General features: G+C 38.4%; 2 protein-coding genes and 1 long non-coding RNA gene across 3 annotated transcripts in view; 2 read left to right on the top strand and 1 right to left on the bottom strand.

The window, feature by feature from the left end:
- Window positions 1–370: 370 nt before the first annotated feature.
- Window positions 371–9,013, top strand: dcxr (dicarbonyl and L-xylulose reductase). Its single transcript, XM_089015966.1, has 9 exons — window positions 371–592; window positions 752–819; window positions 2,591–2,688; window positions 4,621–4,775; window positions 4,879–4,921; window positions 5,001–5,100; window positions 5,184–5,248; window positions 6,863–6,980; window positions 7,657–9,013. The coding sequence occupies exons 2-9, from the start codon at window positions 768–770 to the stop codon at window positions 7,758–7,760; spliced, it is 735 nt and encodes a 244-aa protein (XP_088872092.1). The 5' UTR covers window positions 371–592; window positions 752–767; the 3' UTR covers window positions 7,761–9,013.
- Window positions 9,014–12,106: 3,093 nt separating this feature from the next.
- rac3b (Rac family small GTPase 3b) overlaps window positions 12,107–20,789 on the bottom strand; it is a 13,435-nt gene continuing 4,752 nt past the window's right edge. Inside the window, exons 2-6 of the mRNA XM_089015968.1 lie at window positions 20,574–20,645; window positions 18,026–18,143; window positions 15,985–16,047; window positions 14,659–14,818; window positions 12,107–13,556 (exon numbers count right to left, since the gene is read on the bottom strand). Coding sequence (XP_088872094.1) covers window positions 13,426–13,556; window positions 14,659–14,818; window positions 15,985–16,047; window positions 18,026–18,143; window positions 20,574–20,645 — 544 coding nt within the window. The 3' untranslated portion in view covers window positions 12,107–13,425. The remainder of the gene's footprint in view (window positions 13,557–14,658; window positions 14,819–15,984; window positions 16,048–18,025; window positions 18,144–20,573; window positions 20,646–20,789) is intronic.
- The window catches only part of LOC148887054 (uncharacterized), a 20,494-nt gene continuing 19,228 nt past the window's right edge, over window positions 19,524–20,789 (top strand). The window contains exon 1 of the long non-coding RNA XR_016117629.1: window positions 19,524–20,020. This is a non-coding gene — a long non-coding RNA (uncharacterized LOC148887054). The remainder of the gene's footprint in view (window positions 20,021–20,789) is intronic.

Below are 20,789 nucleotides of genomic sequence, written 5' to 3'. Positions count from 1 at the left end.
ATGTTTTGGTAAGGATAATAAACTAGATAAAATAGCTTTATTGACATTTATAAACTCTCCATGTGGTGAATAAACAAAATAACTTAGTGGGTTGTCGATGACACACCTGTCAACCCAAGGCGGTTGGCAATCTTACAAATATGTACTCTAATGGCCGCATTAGATTATTTGGCTAATGTCATATGCCCTTGAAAAATGGCGACTAATCTTACGTTTGATATAGCGTACGAACGAAAAATCAAACAATATAGTGAATGAAATTTTTTTTTAACGTATTTTATTACAAGTGGGCGGAAGTGCATTGCAGTCACGTGACCGGAAAAAGCAGACGCTAATAGCAACGCGATTATCTAGTCATGGACGGAAAACGTACAGATTTTGAATGTTCGCCGTACGAATTTAAAAATCAGTGCTCACTTGTACAAATGACGCCGAAACCGTACAACTTGAAAGATATATGCGATGACTGCGAATCTGCTGGAGGTTAATGTTCACTTTGGCCATAACCTTTAATCTTTAAATTTGGTAGCCAAACGGAACCACGTGACGCCTTTTCCTGACAACTCGCTGCAGGCTAGTTTGCACGACATCGGTGAGTTTAATAATTCACATTTCACATACATCCATAAAACGTACATATTTGTCGAAAATATTATTTAAATGAGAGTTTTTTGCAGTTTTCGTCGCGAATCATCACGCGATATTCTGACTTCCGGGCCGAGAGAGTGAAATGTACTGTTTTCATTTGCAGTTGATTTTATTTGGACATGGAGATTTCGTTCGAAGGCAAACACGCTCTGGTCACCGGAGCAGGAAAAGGTAAACGCCAGAAGCCTCCAAAAAAAACAAACAAACTTGCGGCTATCGTGGTGATTAGCGTCCCACTGGAGGGACGTGAACACCACGATAAAAGCTACCATAAAATACAATACGGTTCTCGACGAAATAAAATATAGTTGAATGTAATTCGTGCTACTGTTACACAAATGCGTCCAAACACATCGGTACGATGTTTAAATAATTCTATTTAAACCTGAATTGAAAACAAAATCCGACTGACAGGATTTGTATTTTTTTATTTTTAGTTTTGGCATTTTCAAACACCTGTGGTGCATTTTGATATTTAACTTCACTTTATGTTTTACAAAACGTATCAAAGTCTAGGCCCGGAGGCCAAATCTGGTCCACCACATCGTTTTATTAGGCCCTCGAAAGCAAATCAAGCTTGTGAAATTCCATGATGTTTGCTTAAATCCGAATGAAAATTTCAAATTGTCCTATGTAAAACACAATAAGTCATTTTTTTTCAGAGGTGGTCAGTCAAGGCCTTCTGTGCTGGCTCAAAAATATCTGAATCACGGAGTTGGTGTTAATTATCCGTTAATTTCTTTGGTTATTTATCTATTTATTTTTCTATTCATTTTTTTTTTAAACATTCTAATGGATTTCCCAAATTCATTACAAGAAACACACTAGCCAAAAAAAGCCAAACAACATTTAAAAATCCCGACTTTTATTGACTAATTAGCCTATGGAACAAGATGTAAAATGAATTTATTATATGTGCCTGCCACCCAAGTGAAGGTAAAACGGGGGCTAGCTAGCTGGCTATCAACCAGCTTGCTATCTAGCTAGCTATCAGATGGCTGGCTGGCTAGCTAGCTAGCTATCTATCAACTGCCTGGTTGGCTAGCTATCGATCAACTGGCTGGCTAGCTAGCTATCAGATAGCTGGCTAGCTATCAGCTGCCTGGCTGGCTAGCTATCGATCAACTGGCTGGCTAGCTATCAGCTGCCTGGCTGGCTAGCTATCGATCAACTGGCTGGATAGCTAGCTATCTATCAACTGCCTGGTTGGCTAGCTATCGATCAACTGGCTGGCTAGCTAGCTATCAGATGGCTGGCTAGCTAGCTATCTAGATAGCTAGCTAGCTATCAGCTGCCTGGCTGGCTAGCTATCGATCAACTGGCTGGCTAGCTAGCTATCTAACTTGTCCTATGACTGTGAAGTGACCTTGAGAGTTTTGAAGAGCGTTTGTAAATGAAATGTATTATTATTATTATTATTAGCTATCTCCTTGCTAGCTCGCTTTCTATCTATTTGAGTTACTTCCGGGTTGAGTGAACGCTGGCGCGTGTGGCTGCCGCTGCTCACCCACAGAAAAACTTAATTCTGTGACTGTAAAGTGACGTTGAGAGTTTTGAGAGGCACTTATAAATGAAATTTATTATTATTATTATTATTATTATTTATTATTATGGATGGGATATTTCTTCAAAATGACATACTGTACATCCCCGAATTCAAGTTTTTGTCACACCGCAGGGAGGTTTGTGTTTGTCTTGTCAGTTCCTGTTTTATTTTGGAAGTATATTTAAAATAAAAATAATAGATGTACTTGAAAAATGCTAACAATGAGTCCGTATATGGACTTTATGATTAAGTGGTCATATTTACCATCTCTATTTGATTATTTTTGGGTCTGTGTGGCCCAAAATGTTCAACAGTTTGTTTTTGTTGTATTAATTCACACTCCCTTATTTTATTTTGTATGTTTTTAATTTTTTTTGTGTGCGCACTGTCTCTTAGGGATTGGCAGGGCTACAGCTTTGGCTCTGGCACGTTGCGGTGCAATTGTCACCGCGCTCACCCGCACACAGTCTGACTTGGACAGCCTGGTGCAAGAGGTATATGATTATTAATAATAATAATAATAATAATACATTTATAAGCGCCTTTCAAAACTCTCAGTCACTTTACAGTCATAGGATATGTTTTTCTGTGAGTGAGCAGTGGCAGGCACATGTGCCAGCGTTCACTCAACCCGGAATATCTCAAATAGATGGAAAGCTAATAGCTAGCTAATAGATAGCTAATACATAGATACATAGATAGCTAGCGAGATAGCAAATATGTTTCCTGACTCAAATAGCTAGCTACACAGCTAATAGCCGAGATAGCTAGGTAATCGAGAGCTAGCTACATAGCTAGCTAATCGATAGCTAGCTAGATAGATAGATAGATAGATACGTAATACCTAGCTAGATAGATAGCTAATATGTTTCCTGACTCAAATAGCTAGCTACATAGCTAATATCTAGCTAGCTAATAGATAGATATAGATAGATAGATACGTAATACCTAGCTAGATAGATAGCTAATATGTTTCCTGACTCAAATAGCTAGCTACATAGCTAATATCTAGCTAGCTAATTGATAGATAGATAGATAGATAGATAGATAGATAGATAGATAGATAGATAGATAGATAGATAGATAGATAGATAGATAGATAGATAGATAGATAGATAGATAATACATAGCTAGCTAGATAGATAGCTAATATGTTTCCTGACTCAAATAGCTAGCTACATAGCTAATATCTAGCTAGCTAATTGATAGATAGATAGATAGATAGATAGATAGATAGATAGATAGATAGATAGATAGATAGATAGATAGATAGATAGATAGATAGATAGATAGATAGATAGATAGATAGATAGATACGTAATACCTAGCTAGATAGATAGCTAATATGTTTCCTGACTCAAATAGCTAGCTACATAGCTAATGTCTAGCTAGCTAATAGATAGATATAGATAGATACGTAATACCTAGCTAGATAGATAGCTAATATGTTTCCTGACTCAAATAGCTAGCTACATAGCTAATATCTAGCTAGCTAATTGATAGATAGATAGATAGATAGATAGATAGATAGATAGATAGATAGATAGATAGATAGATAGATAGATAGATAGATAGATAATACATAGCTAGCTAGATAGATAGCTAATATGTTTCCTGATTTAAATAGCTAGCTACATAGCTAATATCTAGCTAGCTAATTGATAGATAGATAGATACGTAATACCTAGCTAGATAGATAGCTAATATGTTTCCTGACTCAAATAGCTAGCTACATAGCTAATATCTAGCTAGCTAATAGATAGATAGATAGATATAGATAGATAGATACGTAATACCTAGCTAGATAGATAGCTAATATGTTTCCTGACTCAAATAGCTAGCTACATAGCTAATATCTAGCTAGCTAATAGATAGATAGATAGATAGATATAGATAGATAGATACGTAATACCTAGCTAGATAGATAGCTAATATGTTTCCTGACTCAAATAGCTAGCTACATAGCTAATATCTAGCTAGCTAATTGATAGATAGATAGATAGATAGATAGATAGATAGATAGATAGATAGATAGATAGATAGATAGATAGATAGATAGATAGATAGATAGATAGATAGATAGATAGATAATACATAGCTAGCTAGATAGATAGCTAATATGTTTCCTGACTCAAATAGCTAGCTACATAGCTAATATCTAGCTAGCTAATAGATAGATAGATATAGATAGATAGATAGATACGTAATACCTAGCTAGATAGATAGCTAATATGTTTCCTGACTCAAATAGCTAGCTACACAGCTAATATCTAGCTAGCTAATAGATAGATACGTAATACCTAGCTAGATAGATACTAATGTTTCCCCACTCAAATAGCTAGCTAGCTCGCTCGCTAGCTAATACGTTTCCTGACTTGATTAGTGTTTAAAGTATCATTTGTCTCTTTTCTGATGTGTTACTATAGCGTCCATCCATCATCCCCGTGTGTGTTGACTTGGCAGACTGGGAGGCCACAGATGTCGCTCTCAAAAACATCGGTCCCATTGATCTGCTCATCAATAACGCCGCATGTGCCAAACTCGGGCCATTTCTCGAAGTTACACCTGACCAATTTGACCAGTAAGTCAATTAGCCAGCAAGGTTACGATAGTTGCTGAGAATGAACAAATCAGCTACAAGTGAAAACATGGCCAAGTCCGTAAAAGATATGTCTTGTTTTCAGGTCCTTCACCGTGAATGTGAAAGCGGTGCTGCATGTCTCCCAGGTTTAAATAAAGAACTGAACTGTCTTCCTAATAAAGCGTCTCCACCGAATATAAGAAGGCAAGTGTATGTGCGTGGCAGGTTGTGGCTCGTGGGATGATAGCCAGAAGATCACGAGGCTCCATCGTCAATGTGTCAAGTCAGGCGTCACAGTGCGCCCTCAAAAACCATGCTGTCTACTGTGAGTCAACCCTTTCGAGAACTTTCTAGATCTTTATTGTTGTTAACAATGATTCATCTCGTTTATCTGATTACACCTTTCAGGTGCCACTAAAGGTGCGTTGGACATGTTGACTAAAGTCATGGCGTTGGAGCTGGGGGCCCATCAGGTACTCTTTTGTTATTGGATGCATGGATTACCGATTGGATTGCACTATTTTCCACAATAAAAGTGTTGACTTTCTTCCGCGACCACTATTACTTTGTTATTAAATGAAATAATAACAATAACAATAATAACAACAATAACAATAATAACAACAATAACAATACTAACTATCATAATGACTATAATAATAATAATCATCATCATAATAATAAAAATAAATAATAATAATAATCTTTTCATGGACAAAAATATTGATAACACAATAAGATGTCCACTGTAATAACCGCTGTGCCTGAAAGAGATAATTTGTTGTTTTTGGGGATAAGCTAACTAGCTAGCTAGGGATATGTTGACTATCTAATAGCTATCTGCTAGCTAGCCAGCTAGCAGATATCTAGATCTATCTGTGTATTTAATAGTGACATTCAGTGTATGAGCTAACTAACTAACTAGCTAGCTAGCTAGCCATTAGCTATAGAGCTATCTAGGTGGCTAGCTAGCTTTCTATCTATCTGAGTTACTTCCGGGTTGAGTGAATGCTGGCGCGTGTGGCTGCCGCTGCTCACCCGCAGAAAAAAAAATATCCTGTGACTAACGTGTCCTTGAGAGTTTTGAAAGGCACTTATAAATGAAATGTATTATTATTATATTACTATTAATAAAATCAAATGGTGGGCCGTGCATGTCAGTCTTAGGCCTTCAGTTGTGCTATGTCTGAATCATTGCACAGCTGCGAGTGTGGTGTGATTTACTAGATGTCCACTAGAGGGTGTCGTTGGCCAAGAAATAACTTGTGACTTGTAGAAACTTAAGAAATACTGTTCAAATTTTTACGATGAACATGCGGATTCATGATAACCTCATGAAATTGCAATATTATTTGATATTTTTTGCTAGCTTCACAGCTGTCCAACCTTTCTTAATGATGTCCATTTTTTCTTAAAAAGTCCACCTTGAAAATGGCTTGAACAGTAAATCGATTTGTTCTCCACTTTCGGCCATTGTGGGTTGATAAAACTGCTATTAAAGCAACACAAAAATGTATTTGCTTATGCAGCTCGCTACAGATACAGTGTGCTAGCTTTTGCCAGTATGCGCTTATCACTCGCGGCTATGATTGACTCGTGACAAGCCAATCATGTTACTAGCCAATCGTGTGACTAGCCAATCATAATTTACGTTGGCAGCGCCTTTGAGCAGGCCTTGGGTTGCCAACTGGTTGATCGCCATTGATTTTTATGCTTTGATTTTGATTTTTATGAAATGTATCCAGGTAGATTTCTGACCCCGGTAACAAATGATAGCTGGAATGTGATTGGTTAAATGCTTCAATACAAAAACACACATCTGGAAGCAGCACAACAGGGGAAAAGCAATGAAAGGAATTCATGGACAAAATACATATAATTCACATTAATCTGTTATTCAGATATTTTTAGGCCAGCAGAGAAGGCCTTGCAGGCCCTGACGGACCACCACTGATAGAATCGGCTAGTCATAATCAGTGTAGATTTGAAAATACATGTTTATTTATTTTTGCTCCATAATAAATAAATGGATAAACAGATAACAAATGGCATCTTACCCAATGTCCCGTGCTGCATTTGTTTGTCAGATTCGAGTGAACAGCGTCAATCCCACCGTGGTGATGACGGAAATGGGTCGTCGAGGTTGGAGCGACTCCGAGAAAGCAAAGACCATGACATCCCGCATACCACTGGGCCGTTTTGCAGGTTGGAGTCAACAGACTTGACTACTCCTTTGCCTTGATTGCAATTAGCCTGCGCTACTTCAATATTACATGAATGTTCTATTAATATTGTACATGTGAAAGTTTGTTTGTTTTCCCCATCACGTTATCTCGCTTATTCATTTTTACTCCCGACTTTAAGTGTCGTACAGGGATTCATAGTGTTATTCGTCATGGTGAGGCAGCCAGTTCTGACGATAAAGCTGCCAAAGCTTACAAGGAATCATTCCTCAAGATCAGGGGTTTTCCCTCCCGCGAGGGGGCAGAATTGGCCTTTTTTTACAGCCACCCACATTTCAAGCTCGGATAAGTCCAGACCCATATAATTTAGGGATAATAATAGAATATAATATAGAGATATTTTGTGTAGTTTTAAGGCTTAGAAAGTAGAAAATTGTTTTATGGGCACCTGGAAACGGATTATTCTCATTTTAATGGTTTCCTATGGGAAATTAATGTTTGGGATACACACTTTTCGCCTTACACACTGTGTCTGGGAACCAATTAAGTTCGTAAGCCAAGGTATCACTGTAATTAGAACTGCTTGTAGGTCACATCAACATTGAACACCGTTTAACATGATTTAATTTCATCGTTTTGGATTATTAAAAACCTCACATTTGAACACGTGTGTTTGTGTTTGTTTGTTTTTTGTCCAGAGGTGGATGAGGTGGTGAACAGTATTTTGTTCCTGCTGAGTGATAAGAGCACAATGACAAACGGAGTGTCCCTTCCAGTGGACGGAGGGTTCCTGGCGTGTTAAACATCAACGCTTGAACAAGTGTCTGTTTGCTAAAGGCCCAACCAAAATGTCAAATGCTCCAATTTCTCCACTGCGAGACTAATAAAGGAAAATACAAATTTAAACCATAATAACAGTCGATATTTGATCACTATACAATCATAAACCCTTGCTGGCTATCTAGCTAGCTAGCTATCTATTAGCTATCTGGCTTCTATCTAGCTTGCTAGCTATCTGTCGATCTATTAGCTATCTATTGGGGGTTTATTAGCTAGCTAGCTTTCTATCTATTTGAGTTACTGCCGGGTTGAGTGAATGCTGGTACGTGTGGCTGCCGCTGCTCACCCGCAAAAAATTTATTATCCCGTGACTGTATGGTGTCCTTGAGAGTTTTGAAAGGCGCTTAAAAATTAAATGTATTATTATTATTATTATTATAGTCCATGAAATTCCATAATGCTAGATAAAATCCGAAGCAAAATAAATTGTACCACGTAAACTGCAATAACAATCATTATTTTTGACTTTTAATTTTAAAATTAATTATTCATGTTTTATCTGTAATATATGGAGGAGATGAAACATTCTAATGGCTTCCCCAGAGGCCGTTATGAATTTGTGTGTAAGGCAAAAAGTTTGTGTGCGTGAGGCAAAAAGTGTGTATCCCAAAAATGAAATTCCCATAGGAAACCATTAAAATGAGAATAATCCGTTCCCAGGTCCCCATAAAACATATTTTTTCTGAATTTGGATAATTTAACCGTCACTACAACGTGGCCCGTGGCAAAAAAATTACTTCGACACCCTTGCCGTATAGTGTCATCAAGCACTGTGGCAATAATAATAATAATAATTAATAATACATTACAATTATAAGCGCCTTTCAAACCTCTCAAGGTCACCTTACAGTCACAGGTTTTTCTGTGGGTGAGCAGCAGCAGCCACACGCCCCAGCGTTCACTCAACCCGGAAGTAACTCAAATAGATAGAAAGCTAGCCAATAGCCAGCTAGATAGCAAATAGCTAGCGTTCTTCTGTATTTCTATCAACCACTGATTCACATTGTGCTTTTCAAAATAAAAGTTTTTTTTACATCAAATGATGAGTTAATTTTTTTGCACTTAAGGAAATACTAATATTTTAAAAAATGACATTAATTATAAATAAGACATCTAAGTGATACAACAGTTTGCTATCGTGTCAAACTAAATTGCACCCCTTTGTTGAATAGGAATTCAATCAACAATCCAATCGTATTGGAACCTAATACAAATAAAAACAAACCCAAGAACCAAAAATATGATATAAAAAAAATATAACTTTCAGATAACAACATGCTGCTGCAATTGTCCATATCCAGGTACTTTTTATTCAATTTTCTTTGATGATTTACATGTAATGTCTCGTGTGTTGAATAAATCAGGACCAAAAAAAAAAGCTTTACGCTCGTATACATTTGTATTTCATATTCCAAAAAAAAATGAAATATTTAACCCCGCAGACGTGAAGTAATAAAAATGTGAAAATAAGACAAAAGTTGGAATAAGTATACAATTGATCTTACATTACATACATACATACATACAATGCTTTTCAAGTGTGTCAAATAACCAGAGAACTGCCATGCAGTAGTAGATTAGGAATTGGTGCTGCATTAATTTGACACCTTATCGAGGCAGGACAACACAACATTATCAACCACGTAGTTTTGCTATGCCAGCCAAAAATACACAAAAAAAATTAAATACAGTGATACCTTGGCTTACGGACTTCATTGGTTCCCAGACAGAGTGTGTAAGGCAAAAAGTATGTATCCCAAAAATGAATTTCCCATAGGAAACCATTAAAATGAGAATAATCCGTTCCCAGGTCCCCATAAAACATAATTTTCTATTTTATAATTTTCTAAACCTTAAAAAAACTACACAAAATATACCTTATTTTATGTATAATAAATGTGCTACGGTATTATAATTAAAGAAATAAACTGCACTGTATAATAAAGTCGTTTTATTGACCTTTGTGATGGTGGTTGATGGCTTGATGGGATGGAGTGGCCGCTTTCATCAGCAATAAACACTTGATGTGGAACGTAACCTTCTTTCACCATCTTGAGGAATGGTCCCTTGTAGGTGCTTTAGCTGTGATAATTTTATCTAGTTCCTCATCAATTGTGTTGTTTAGCTTTTTGCATCAAGAGTACAGATGGCTTGTGCGGGTTGTTTGTGGGGCCTGATTGATGGGATATTTTAACCTTCCAGTCTCCACTCTGCTTTTGAACTATCAAAGTTGAAACAAGTCCTAATATCACTGTTTTCTATCCATTTTCTCACCATTTCACTTTTGTTTTTTTGTTTCAAGCTCTGTCATCTCACTTTCGTGTGTGTGTGTGTTTTCTTACTCTATCTCTGTCGTCTGCCTGTCTCTTTGTACGCTGTGTATTTGACCAATCACGTGGCTTTAACCGAAGACGCCATTTTGTTTTTTTGAGGACGGCCTCACTCTTTCTGTCTGTAACCCCCACCCCCTCACTGCTGCGTTCTTAACCAATCACGTGGCTTTAACCGACGACTGGGGGCGGGGAATAGAGGACCAAAACAAGCCGGCTGCCATTTTCTTGTTAGGAGAACGGGCTCGTTCGCGAACGACACATCACTCATTGTGGCAACTCCGTGTGTATCCTGAATAATAGTTTGTATGCCAAGGTAAAATTTTCATCAATTTAACGTTCGTAAACTGAAAAGTTCGTAAGACAAGGGCTTCGTAAACCGAGGTATCACTGTACTGTAATAATAAAAGAAACCAAAAATAAAAAAAAGGTAGGATTTCCGTGTCTCGCCAACAGGGGGAGACAAAAAAACGTATTAACGTCACATTTCATCAAAGGCGCTTTTTGTCAAATCACTGACAGTTAAATGCAACAAAAATTGGCCTCTTTATTTTACGATATTAGCAACACTTCTAACTTCAACCACTTTGCCTCATTTTTTTTCGAGTAACGAGAGCTAAATAGGTTTATTCATTATCTAACAATTATAAATCATGGGATGTCGTTTTTTTTTTTTTTTTTGTGACAGTCGCCTTTATTACAGCAGTACAATATGAAATACTGTAGTACAAAAAAAAAACCTTGACACTAGAAATGTGGCTTATAACAATACTTTCGTTCATGCACTTTCCCCGGACTATCAAACAACACCCTGAAACACCCCCCCCCCCCCCCCAAACGCACACACACACACACACAGCTACATAAAAAATGGCAGAATATTTTAAGACCCACGCATAGTCCTCATAGGCATTTTGTCTGTCACATGTTCACAGTTACGATGAGGTTACTCAAACATCAGATGACGTTTGACCACAAACAAAAAAGTCCATAGAACCCAACATTAAAGTCAAGTATTTTATCTTGTATTACATTTTTTTTTGTTAGTAGCATATATTTTAAATACAGGTCAACAAATTGTGATTGAAATTCACAGCTGTGTCCTTTCGAATCGCAAATTTGCGGTCATTCTAATCTCAAGAAGAGGTCAGAAAAGAAGGGGGAGGGGGTGTTAAAAGTATTTTCACAAGTTAGCCAAATATACAACTCAAGCTAGGTGTGCTACAAGCATTAGCTTGACACATTTAGTTTTATTTTAAAGTTAAAGTAAATTTAGATGCAATACATCATGAAAAACTAATTTCAGGTTGTGACCACTTGTTTTTTTATGCGAGGCAAACAAACTTAAAAGCTCCATACAAAAAAATACAAGGTAACATCCGACTTACGACCAGCTCAATTTATGACCGAACGGAACTCGGTTGTCAGTCGGATGTTACCTGTTTAACCATTTCATGCACCCGGTAACATGATAAACTACTCTCCTTGAAAGGGTTCAACAAAATGGCAGGTTTTTTTGTGATGTAGTTATAAGGCAACATCTGACTTATGACCAGCTCGACTTACGACCATGACTTCCAGACACTATTTTTTTTTTTTTTAATTCTATGCCTGGCACCGCAACCCGCTAGCAGGCCGGCAGCGCGTATGACAATTTTGGCCAGCCAGCCAGCATCTCACTCGCACAGCAATCGACCGTGTGATGGCACCAGAGGGGGGGAGTTTGCGTGTCACTTAGCCTCCGAGTCTCTATTCAACATTTTGAATGTATTTCAACTTACGACCATTTCGACTTACGACCGTTTGGTTGGAACGGAACTTGGTCGTAAGTCGGATGTTACCTGTGTATATATATATATATATATATATATATATATATATATATATATATATATATATAGTCTCGTTATATCGATATTCTCGGGAGTCGGAAAAAATATCAATATAACCGGACTATCGATATATCCGATCCTGCGGCATGTACATTTTCTCCTTGCGTTCATAGAAATAGTATCGTAATAAGCAGTACTATCGATATAACTATATATATATATATATATATGTCCTGTTCATTCCAAAAGCTGAATGAACAGGACATTAAAAAAATCACAGACCAAAAATGACAATTTTCCTCAAACATTTCATTCTATTTTTGAAAGTATTTCATCTTTATAAATACTCCCATGAAATATTATGATTCATTTATACGTGTGAGACACATTTTATATGTGGTTGAATTTATAATACAGGTAACATCCAACTTACGACCGAGTTCCGTTCTGACCAAACGGTCGTAAGTCGAAATGGTCGTAAGTAGAAATCCATTCATAATGTTGAATAGAGACTCGGAGGCTAAATGACTGGCAAACTCCCCCCTATCTGGTGCCCATCACACGGTCGATTGCTGGCTGGCCAGACAAAAATAAGGTCTGGAGGTCGTGGTCGTAAATATGGGTGGTCGTAAGTCGAGCTGGTCATAAATCGGATGTTACCTGCATAACTACATCACAAAAAAAAACCTGCCATTTTGTTTAACCCTTTTAAGGAGAGTAGTTACTAAAATGGAGTTTACCATGTTATAAGGTTACAAGGTATATAAGGTAGGTGAAATTGTAATTTCACCTACCTAATCTAAAATGTTCTTTCGTAATGTTAACCTGTTAAAGTCCTTCTTATTAATCTGTAGGACAGCACTTGAAAATAGGGGGTCAACTTTTCAATAAAAATTCCTTGGTGCCATCATGCTTAAACCCTTTTATGGAGAGCGAACAACCATATCGTGTTACCAAGTTACGTAAAAAGGGTTAAATTATAATTCAAAGAGGAGTTTTATTGGCGGCTAAATCTTCAAGTAGTTCCTCACCTTAATCTCCTAATTTAAGAATTGACTCTGCGCTTATAAGACATGTTCACAGTTCACGTTCTATTGTTCAACACGGCATTCATTCAAGCAATCAGGACTACAAAAGACGGACGGACGGGAACGTAGTTGCGTGAGACAAGGAATAGAAACCTTTGTTTTTAGCCCTCATGGGAACTCAGTGTTGTTCGATGGACGCAAAGTACTGCAAGGTATTGCAGTCTATGTAGTTTTTGACCTTATTCAATTATGATAACACAATCAAGAGGAATATTGGTCGTGTCACCAATATCGCGTTGAAAAAACAAAATAACACGTCAATAGAAAGAAAGCAATGTTAACAGTGCACACCCACTCGAGCTAGTTTTCTTTCCTCATCATCCTACAGATGTAGTGGTTCTTGTTTAATGACATGTTTTTTTTAAACGGTTTTCTTCTCAGAAAATGGTGCACCTTTTTCCCCTCTTTTTCACAGGCGGGGGGCAGAGCACGGCTCGAATGGCCTCGTCGAAGACTGTCTTCAGACCTCGCTGGGTTAACGCAGAACACTCGAGGTACTTTACAGCTCCTGAGGATGAAGAAAAGACCAAGATCAGGGGAAATGTCAACGCCCCCCCCCCCAAAAAAAAAAAATGTTTTGCCCCTACCAACATGGCCACCAAAGTCCATCAGTTGTTGTCAACATGTCAAAGGTGGGTAGCAAAAGTTGGACTCGTGAGAGCCTTGCTTGTTTTTTGTTGTATTTGTGTTTCCTTTTGTCACTTTGAGTTGTTGTGCGTCATGTGGAACAAATACGGATTGTTTTTTTTCAACATTTTTGGCCTCGACATCCATCAAGGAGGAGTTAGGCGGTTGCGCCTTTTTGGCAATACGCATATGCCAGCACTGTTTTTGATTGGGAGGTATGTCAGTGCCATTTGACTGTTATTGTTGGACAACTCTGGGGCGATTGTGTTTTTTGCGCCTGGAATCGGCAGCATTTTCACAGCCCCGCTTTGTTCAGCGGAAAGGTCGGTGCTGTTGGACTGTCGTGGCTTGGAATTGAAGCGGATTTACGTGCGATGTAAGACAGTCTCTTTTCGTAAATGGATGCTACAGCTTCGTGTTTGCTTTTAGCATTTAGCTTGTAGCAGACATGCACATTCCACCATGATGTCCCTGATCCACTAGTGAAAAGGATGCTTTGACCCTCTCCTCTTTCATCTAGGACAGCTTCATACAACAAAGAGGGTGCAGAAAGTGCTTAAGATTGAAGTCTGTGTCTTTTGTGTTGAGTCACATTTTGTTATTTAGTTTTTTGGGTTGTTTTGACTTCAAGATGGCAGCCACGAGAGCGTTTGCCTTTAAAGCAGGTCTTGTATTTGGATTTTATACTTCTTCCTTTCCTAGCGCGATAATAAACCACGTATGCACTCAAGAGAACGGGTGTGTGGAAAAGTAGTCCGGCAGCCACGGTGGCGCTGTTCGGCCGTGTAGTTCGGTGTTCTTCCGCCGAAAAGTAGTCCGCCAGCCATTATGGCGCTCCGTGTGTTTCCCGAAAACTAGTTCGTATGCCAAGATTATATTTTCGCGAATTTAATGTTCATAAGGTGAAAAGTTTGTTAGCTAAAGCGTTCGTAAGCCGCAGTATAACTGTACACTCCATTGACATTTGGAACACATGATCTCACCAATCTCTCTTGCCATGGCCAGACCCTGTGGGTAGGTGATCGGGGAAAGCTTCTTGTCCCGGAGCCTCTCAATGGTATCTTTGTCATCTCGCAAGTCAAGTTTGGTCCCAACGAGGATAATGGGCGTGTTGGGGCAATGGTGTCTCACTTCAGGGTACCACTGAAGCCCCACACAATACAAAACACACAAATACAAGGACACACCCGCACAAATGCATGTCCAAGTTGGTGACAAGAGAGAAAGAGAAGAGTTAGTTTGATACAAAAGCTGAGCGTTGCGTGCCATTCCGTGACTATGACAACATTGCTAACGGATCAATCTGGAATGAAAACATGTACAGTGAGACCTCAACGAACGTAATTGGTTCCCAGACAGAGTGTGTAAGGCGAAAAGTGTGTATCTCAAAAAACATTTCCCATAGGAAACCATTAAAATGGGAATAATCCGTTCCCGGGTTTCCATAAAATATCCTTTTCAACTAAATAAGCCTTAAAACTACACACAAAATAGACCTTATTCTATGTATAATAAATGTGCTGCTGTATTGTAATGAAAGAAATACACTGCATTGTATCATAAAGTCACTTTATTTATATTTGTGATGGTCATTGATGGCTTGATGGAATGGCGTTGGAGGTCAAAGGTCAAAGGGAATTGCTGTTTGGAAAGAGAGGCGCATTACATGACGACTGTAATTAAAGAAATAAACTGTGCTGTAAAATAAAGTTTTATTTGCCTTTTTGATGGTCGTTGATGGCTTATGGAAGGAGAGTCACCTTCCATAAGGACAGTTGGTAACTTAACCTCTGGTGCTGTTCGCTCGTGTGCTTCCTCCGAAGATCACTCCGCCAGCCGTGGTAGGTGTGTATTATGAAAATAGTGCTTATTATAAGGTTTAATTTTCAGAAATTTGACGTTTGTAAGTTGAGGTGTTTGTAAGATAAGGTGTTTGTAAGTTGAGGTCTCACTGTCTAAGGAAAGAATATCCCCAAGTAACCTATCCACGCTACACTGTGAGCTTTGACCCTCAGAAAAAAAATGTGATTTCATCTGAAAGTATCTCATGATACTCAGCAGACAAAACCACAGAGGGCCGACGCGCTCACTCTGCAGAGTGTTTAAACTCTTTCAGACCTCATTCTGCAACCTTTTTACGACCCACGGGGTACAAATCCAGTAGATTGTAGAACAAGGTCTGAATGAGTAGTGTGGAGAGTATAAATATGCCAGGTGGAGCAAAAGATGTGCCTCGTTGTGGTCAGACTCGGCATGGGGGGAGTAAAAAGGAACGGGAGGGAGTTCGGGCGATCAGTCAGCGTACTGACCTTAGCTCGGACGTTCTCAAAGGAAGCCGGACTGACCAGGGAGAAGCATATCAAGAACACATCCTGGGAGGAAATCAAAGACATGACGAGTTGAAAGCGAAATCTCTTTGTGGGACACTCCGTGTGTTTTAGTTGGAAGTACACCGTTTATTTAACTTTAACACGCAATTTTTTTGGGGGCTGCTGTATTTTTCACGGGGATTATGAAAAATGGCTCCTTCTCCATAAGAAATATATGTATCATCAAAATACTTTGGCTTATGAATATAATTCATGTTATTACTTTTCCTTCACTCGTTCCGTTGTATCCATAATATTATGATGTGTATATTTTATATACAGTATAAACTTGTATTACCATATTCTTGTATATATGTCATCAATGTATACTGTATATATTTCAGAAGCTTAAGTTATTCAGGATTTGAGGATAAAAAATTAAAACCAACTCAAATCATACATTGGCTTGGGGAAACATGTTGTATTTAACCTTGAATTTTCAAGACCTGACCAGGTGCAAAATTTGAATTTATTCCCAATATGGAATTCTTAATGACTGAATCCTATCATTCGTTGATACTGTACACGCATGCACTGGTAGTGAAATGGTAGAAACACCTGATTTGGTTGTGTCAGAAAGGCTTTTTAACGTCAAAATTGTCGCATACACTTCATGCAAGAGACTCACCGTCTTACCGTCACGAACCCCGACAGAACAAGGTGAAAGTCCAAATAACACGAATCCATGCAAAGACATTAAAGGACAACCGACGTCTCCGGACAAGTTGTGTCCATAATTTGTAAAATGGCTTCAAATGACTTCTACTGAGCGTATTTTAATAAGATTCCACCGCATATAGCTATATTTTACGTTTTGAGACTTGCGCTGAATATTCAGGAAGTCTTGTTTTTGAATTGGTGACGAGTCCGTACGTGACGTCACGAAAGGACCGCCCCCTGACCGAAAAAAGACACATTGTAGCAGTCCTTCATCAACGTCAATGGATTTTGCTGTACATGTTTGGTCTGAGAACCGTGTTGCACCCAAAAGCCGCCAGAAGAGGGTGTCCAAGCTCCATATAAGGAATTTATCAGCCTGTGGAAGCGGAGGTGGCAACTGGAGGTCGCCATTTTGTGCCTCTTTTCTAGTGATCCATTGTTGCCCCAATGTTGCCTCAAAATGGCATGGAATAAATTCTTTAATCGATTGCAAACATGTATGCTTTCCTCTTCAGAACTATTTGAATCATATTCATAACTGGATGTGTAACAAGAAAGCATATTCTCAGAATCTGAAGCCATTGTTTGGATTCTTCAGCAATGCAAGACGTCTTGGTGTGACGTCACGAACTTGGGGCGGGACTTTCTGAAAATGCCCAATTCGCAGCTCAATTTTTTGCAGATTTTGGACACTTTAAGTCATTTTTATTGGTGTTGTGCATTCGAATAAAAATATCACACTGCGTGTTTTGGGTATTTGGGTAACGTTTTTCTGATGTCGGTTAAAAAACAAAAAAGGGACGTCGGTTGCCCTTTAAACGTGTGCAGTATTGTACCAAAAATCAAATCCCAAAGTACTCTTCTTCATTTCAATTCATCAATTTTGCTACTCCAGCACCACCAAAACCCAAACAGACACCAAGTCGCCAATCTCCAGAACTGCCATATACTGTACTGTACTCAGATGAGAAGCCTGGATCTGCTCCTGCCATTTTTTTCCAACCATATCTTTTAACTAAAATTAAATTTAACATGACACAAATTCCTTGTCCCGACAAGCATCCTGATGCTATATTTTTTTTCTTACTAAAAACATGCTTAAAAATATTTTTTTGCCTTCAAAGGTGTATCACAGGGTCTCTTGAAAAGACCATACAGTATATAAATTGTATTTACCATATGTTAGTGATTCTTATTATTAGCATCATGAATTGGTTAGCAAATGCCATTGGCATAAAGAGTTAAATGATCATGTATTCATATCAAAAAGATAAACAGTATGTTAACCGAGTATGTTAACCGAGAGTGCGAGTTTGATTACCGTCTGGGGATAAGATAATGGTCTGAGTCTGTCGTAGTCCTCCTGTCCAGCTGTATCCCATAGGCCCAGATTGACCGGTTTCCCATCCACCATCACATTGGCGGAGTAGTTGTCAAAACTGGAAAAAAAAAGGATTAATGATGCCTTGGAAAAATGACCTGATTTTACATTTCTCAACTGTGATACAAATAAAGGCTCATCTAATGTAATCTAATTTTGTAGCCCTGCATAACAATGTGAAACTTGTTTGTACATTTGTGGATCTCAATTACAATTTGGAGAATCAAAAACAGACTGATAATTTCGGTTGCTTTTATTTGGAAATACACAGTGTATGTATTCATTTTTGTCATGTTTTGCGAAGTCCAGATCTTAAGATGTCATTATTCTGTTCTTATGACAGTAAAGTCTCGTTATATCGATATCGTTTATATTGATGATACTGCTTATTACGTCACTATTTTCCTTTCCCGTGCACATTTCTAGTCTTTTTATGTATAATTAGTTCCGTTTAGTACGATTCGTGGTTTTTACGATAATCCGGTTACTACGGTGCTCTTTTTCATCTCCCGCCGACCATTTTGCTCTGTTTATATCGATACAAAAGATACTTACGGTGAATCGATATTTGCTTATGTGTTTCTATACAGTACCACCATTATCAAAACCTGTATCGGTCGCGCCATTGGTCGACTTGGTCACGTGACTTGGTTACGTGACCAGCTCCCGTGTAGCAGATGCCATTTTCATTTTCAGACGTCAGCTCGTGTGTAGCAGATAACATTTTCTACCGTCTTCAACAATGGCGAAACGAAAGAATTGTGATCTTGGAACGAAGTATAAGGCAATCCTGGCTGTTGAGGAGAATCCAACACGGAGCAAATCCTCTATTGCACACGTATTGCAACAAAGACACAAGCGTTGCAAGGTGCTAACGGACATGCGATCTTACTTAGAATCCAGAGAAAATGCATCATCAACAAGATTGAAGTGTTTGTGTTAAAAGGTAAAAATGGGCAGCAGATGAAGATTGATGACTTTTTTAAATTGCATACATAATACAGTAAGATGTAATTGTTGCAGTTTCCCTGTTGCAGTGTTATGTACATGCCCACTGTACTGTACTGTATATGAATGCAATCGTTTTTTGCAACAATGTTTATTGTTTTGTCTGCTGAAGCGTGATGATTTTGGAAAATTACTGTACATTCCATAATGTGCATTAAAGGACAACCAACATCACTTTTTTGTTTCTTGGCTGACATCAGAAAAACGTTTGATAGCATTTAAAATACCCAAAACACGCAGTATGATATTTTTATTCAAATGTCGGTGTCCTTTAAGACTCAAAATCATACAATAGGTTCTTCTCATTGTAAACTAAAATGGGCATGTCTCAATCCTGTCACTTTTGAACGTCTCTTCATAGGAAATGTTCAAGTTATGAAAGACCCCAAAACAACAATAAAAATGACTTCACGTCACGCCAAGACGTCCCGCATTGCTGGAGAATCCAAACAATGTCTTCAGATTCGGAGAATATGCTTTCTTGTTACACATCCATTTATGAATATGATTCAAATTCAGTAGAGGAAGAGTAAAGCATACATGTTTGCAATCGATTAAAGAATTGCTGTACTGTACTGTATAATGTATGCTATGGAGCTTTGCTGCCCTCTACTGGCGGCTTTTGAATGCAACACGGTTCTCAGACCAAACATGTACAGTCATTATAGTCAGGCACTGTCTCGAACCCCGTTGTCGGGTCCTCCCAAGCCCAGCACGTCACCGTATTCCGTGTTGTGACCTGTCTTACCGAGCACAATAAAAAAAGCGTAGCAGAGCTAAAATACATTACTGTTGCTTGACACCAATTTCAAACGTAAGAATTGTGATATCCGAACAACGTACAAGACGGCAATCGTGGCTGTGGAGGACAATTCAACAAGCAAATCCTTGAGTCTGACGTGTGCAGCAGAATACTACTTCATCAACGTAAGTCATGTAAACGTTACAGTTTTGTTTTTTCACCCATGTATTTAATTGTGTAGCATTCAGATATCTTTATCGCTTGCATCACTGTTTTTTCGTGGTTTCGTGTGAATATAACGTTGGGATTTTGCATTGGTTGCATTTTTCAAATACTGTAGTCATTAAAACAAGTGTAAAGACGTTTTTATTTTATGCACAAATTTATTTTTCACTTCACTACTGTACAAAAAGCATGTTAGATACGCAATCCATGAACCCAATGATAAAATGACATGCCATATCAAAGATCCCCGTTTACGTATTGCCCCCCCCCCCCCTCTTTTAATGCAGTTCGGCGCAGGACGGATATATCGACAGTACGGTTATATCGACATTTTTCCTGACTCCCGAGAATATCGATATAACGAGACTTTACTGTATTTGAGGACTTCACCAGTGCCAAGTCTCCTTCGGATTATCGACCTTGTTACTGCTCTTGCTCAAATTTTGGGCACAGCCTATGCTCATCAGCAAACGGCACTACAAAACGGCAAACTCGCAATGTTATTTTACTCACACTGTGGGGATGTATTCGCCAGGGAATGCATTGGTGGTGTAGCTAATCAGCAGACAGGTCTTGCCGACAGCCCTGAAAGACAATGGATGGACAAGCAGAGCAGAATTGCATTGAGTATGTTAAAAAAAAATCACTTTGAATATTGTTCGTAAGTACGCCGTGTGTGTCCTTGATTGAAAGGAGGCGGAAGCTCTCTTTCAGTGAATTCTACACAGA

This window comes from Hippocampus bargibanti, linkage group LG15 (genome assembly GCF_051943395.1).
Source record: "Hippocampus bargibanti isolate YZ-2025 linkage group LG15, ASM5194339v1, whole genome shotgun sequence".
Taxonomy (NCBI): Eukaryota; Metazoa; Chordata; class Actinopteri; order Syngnathiformes; family Syngnathidae; genus Hippocampus; species Hippocampus bargibanti.
The sequence above is the reverse complement of the archived record's forward strand: the minus strand, read 5'-3'. Positions and strand labels throughout refer to the sequence as shown.

Coding starts and splice junctions, on each gene's coding strand:
- dcxr (XM_089015966.1), top strand. CDS start 768: ATGGAGATTTCGTTCGAAGGCAAACACGCTCTGGTCACCGGAGCAGGA. Junction 4,922..5,000: donor CGGTGCTGCATGTCTCCCAG/GTTTAAATAAAG, acceptor TGTGCGTGGCAG/GTTGTGGCTCGTGGGATGAT. Junction 6,981..7,656: donor ACCACTGGGCCGTTTTGCAG/GTTGGAGTCAAC, acceptor TTTTTTGTCCAG/AGGTGGATGAGGTGGTGAAC.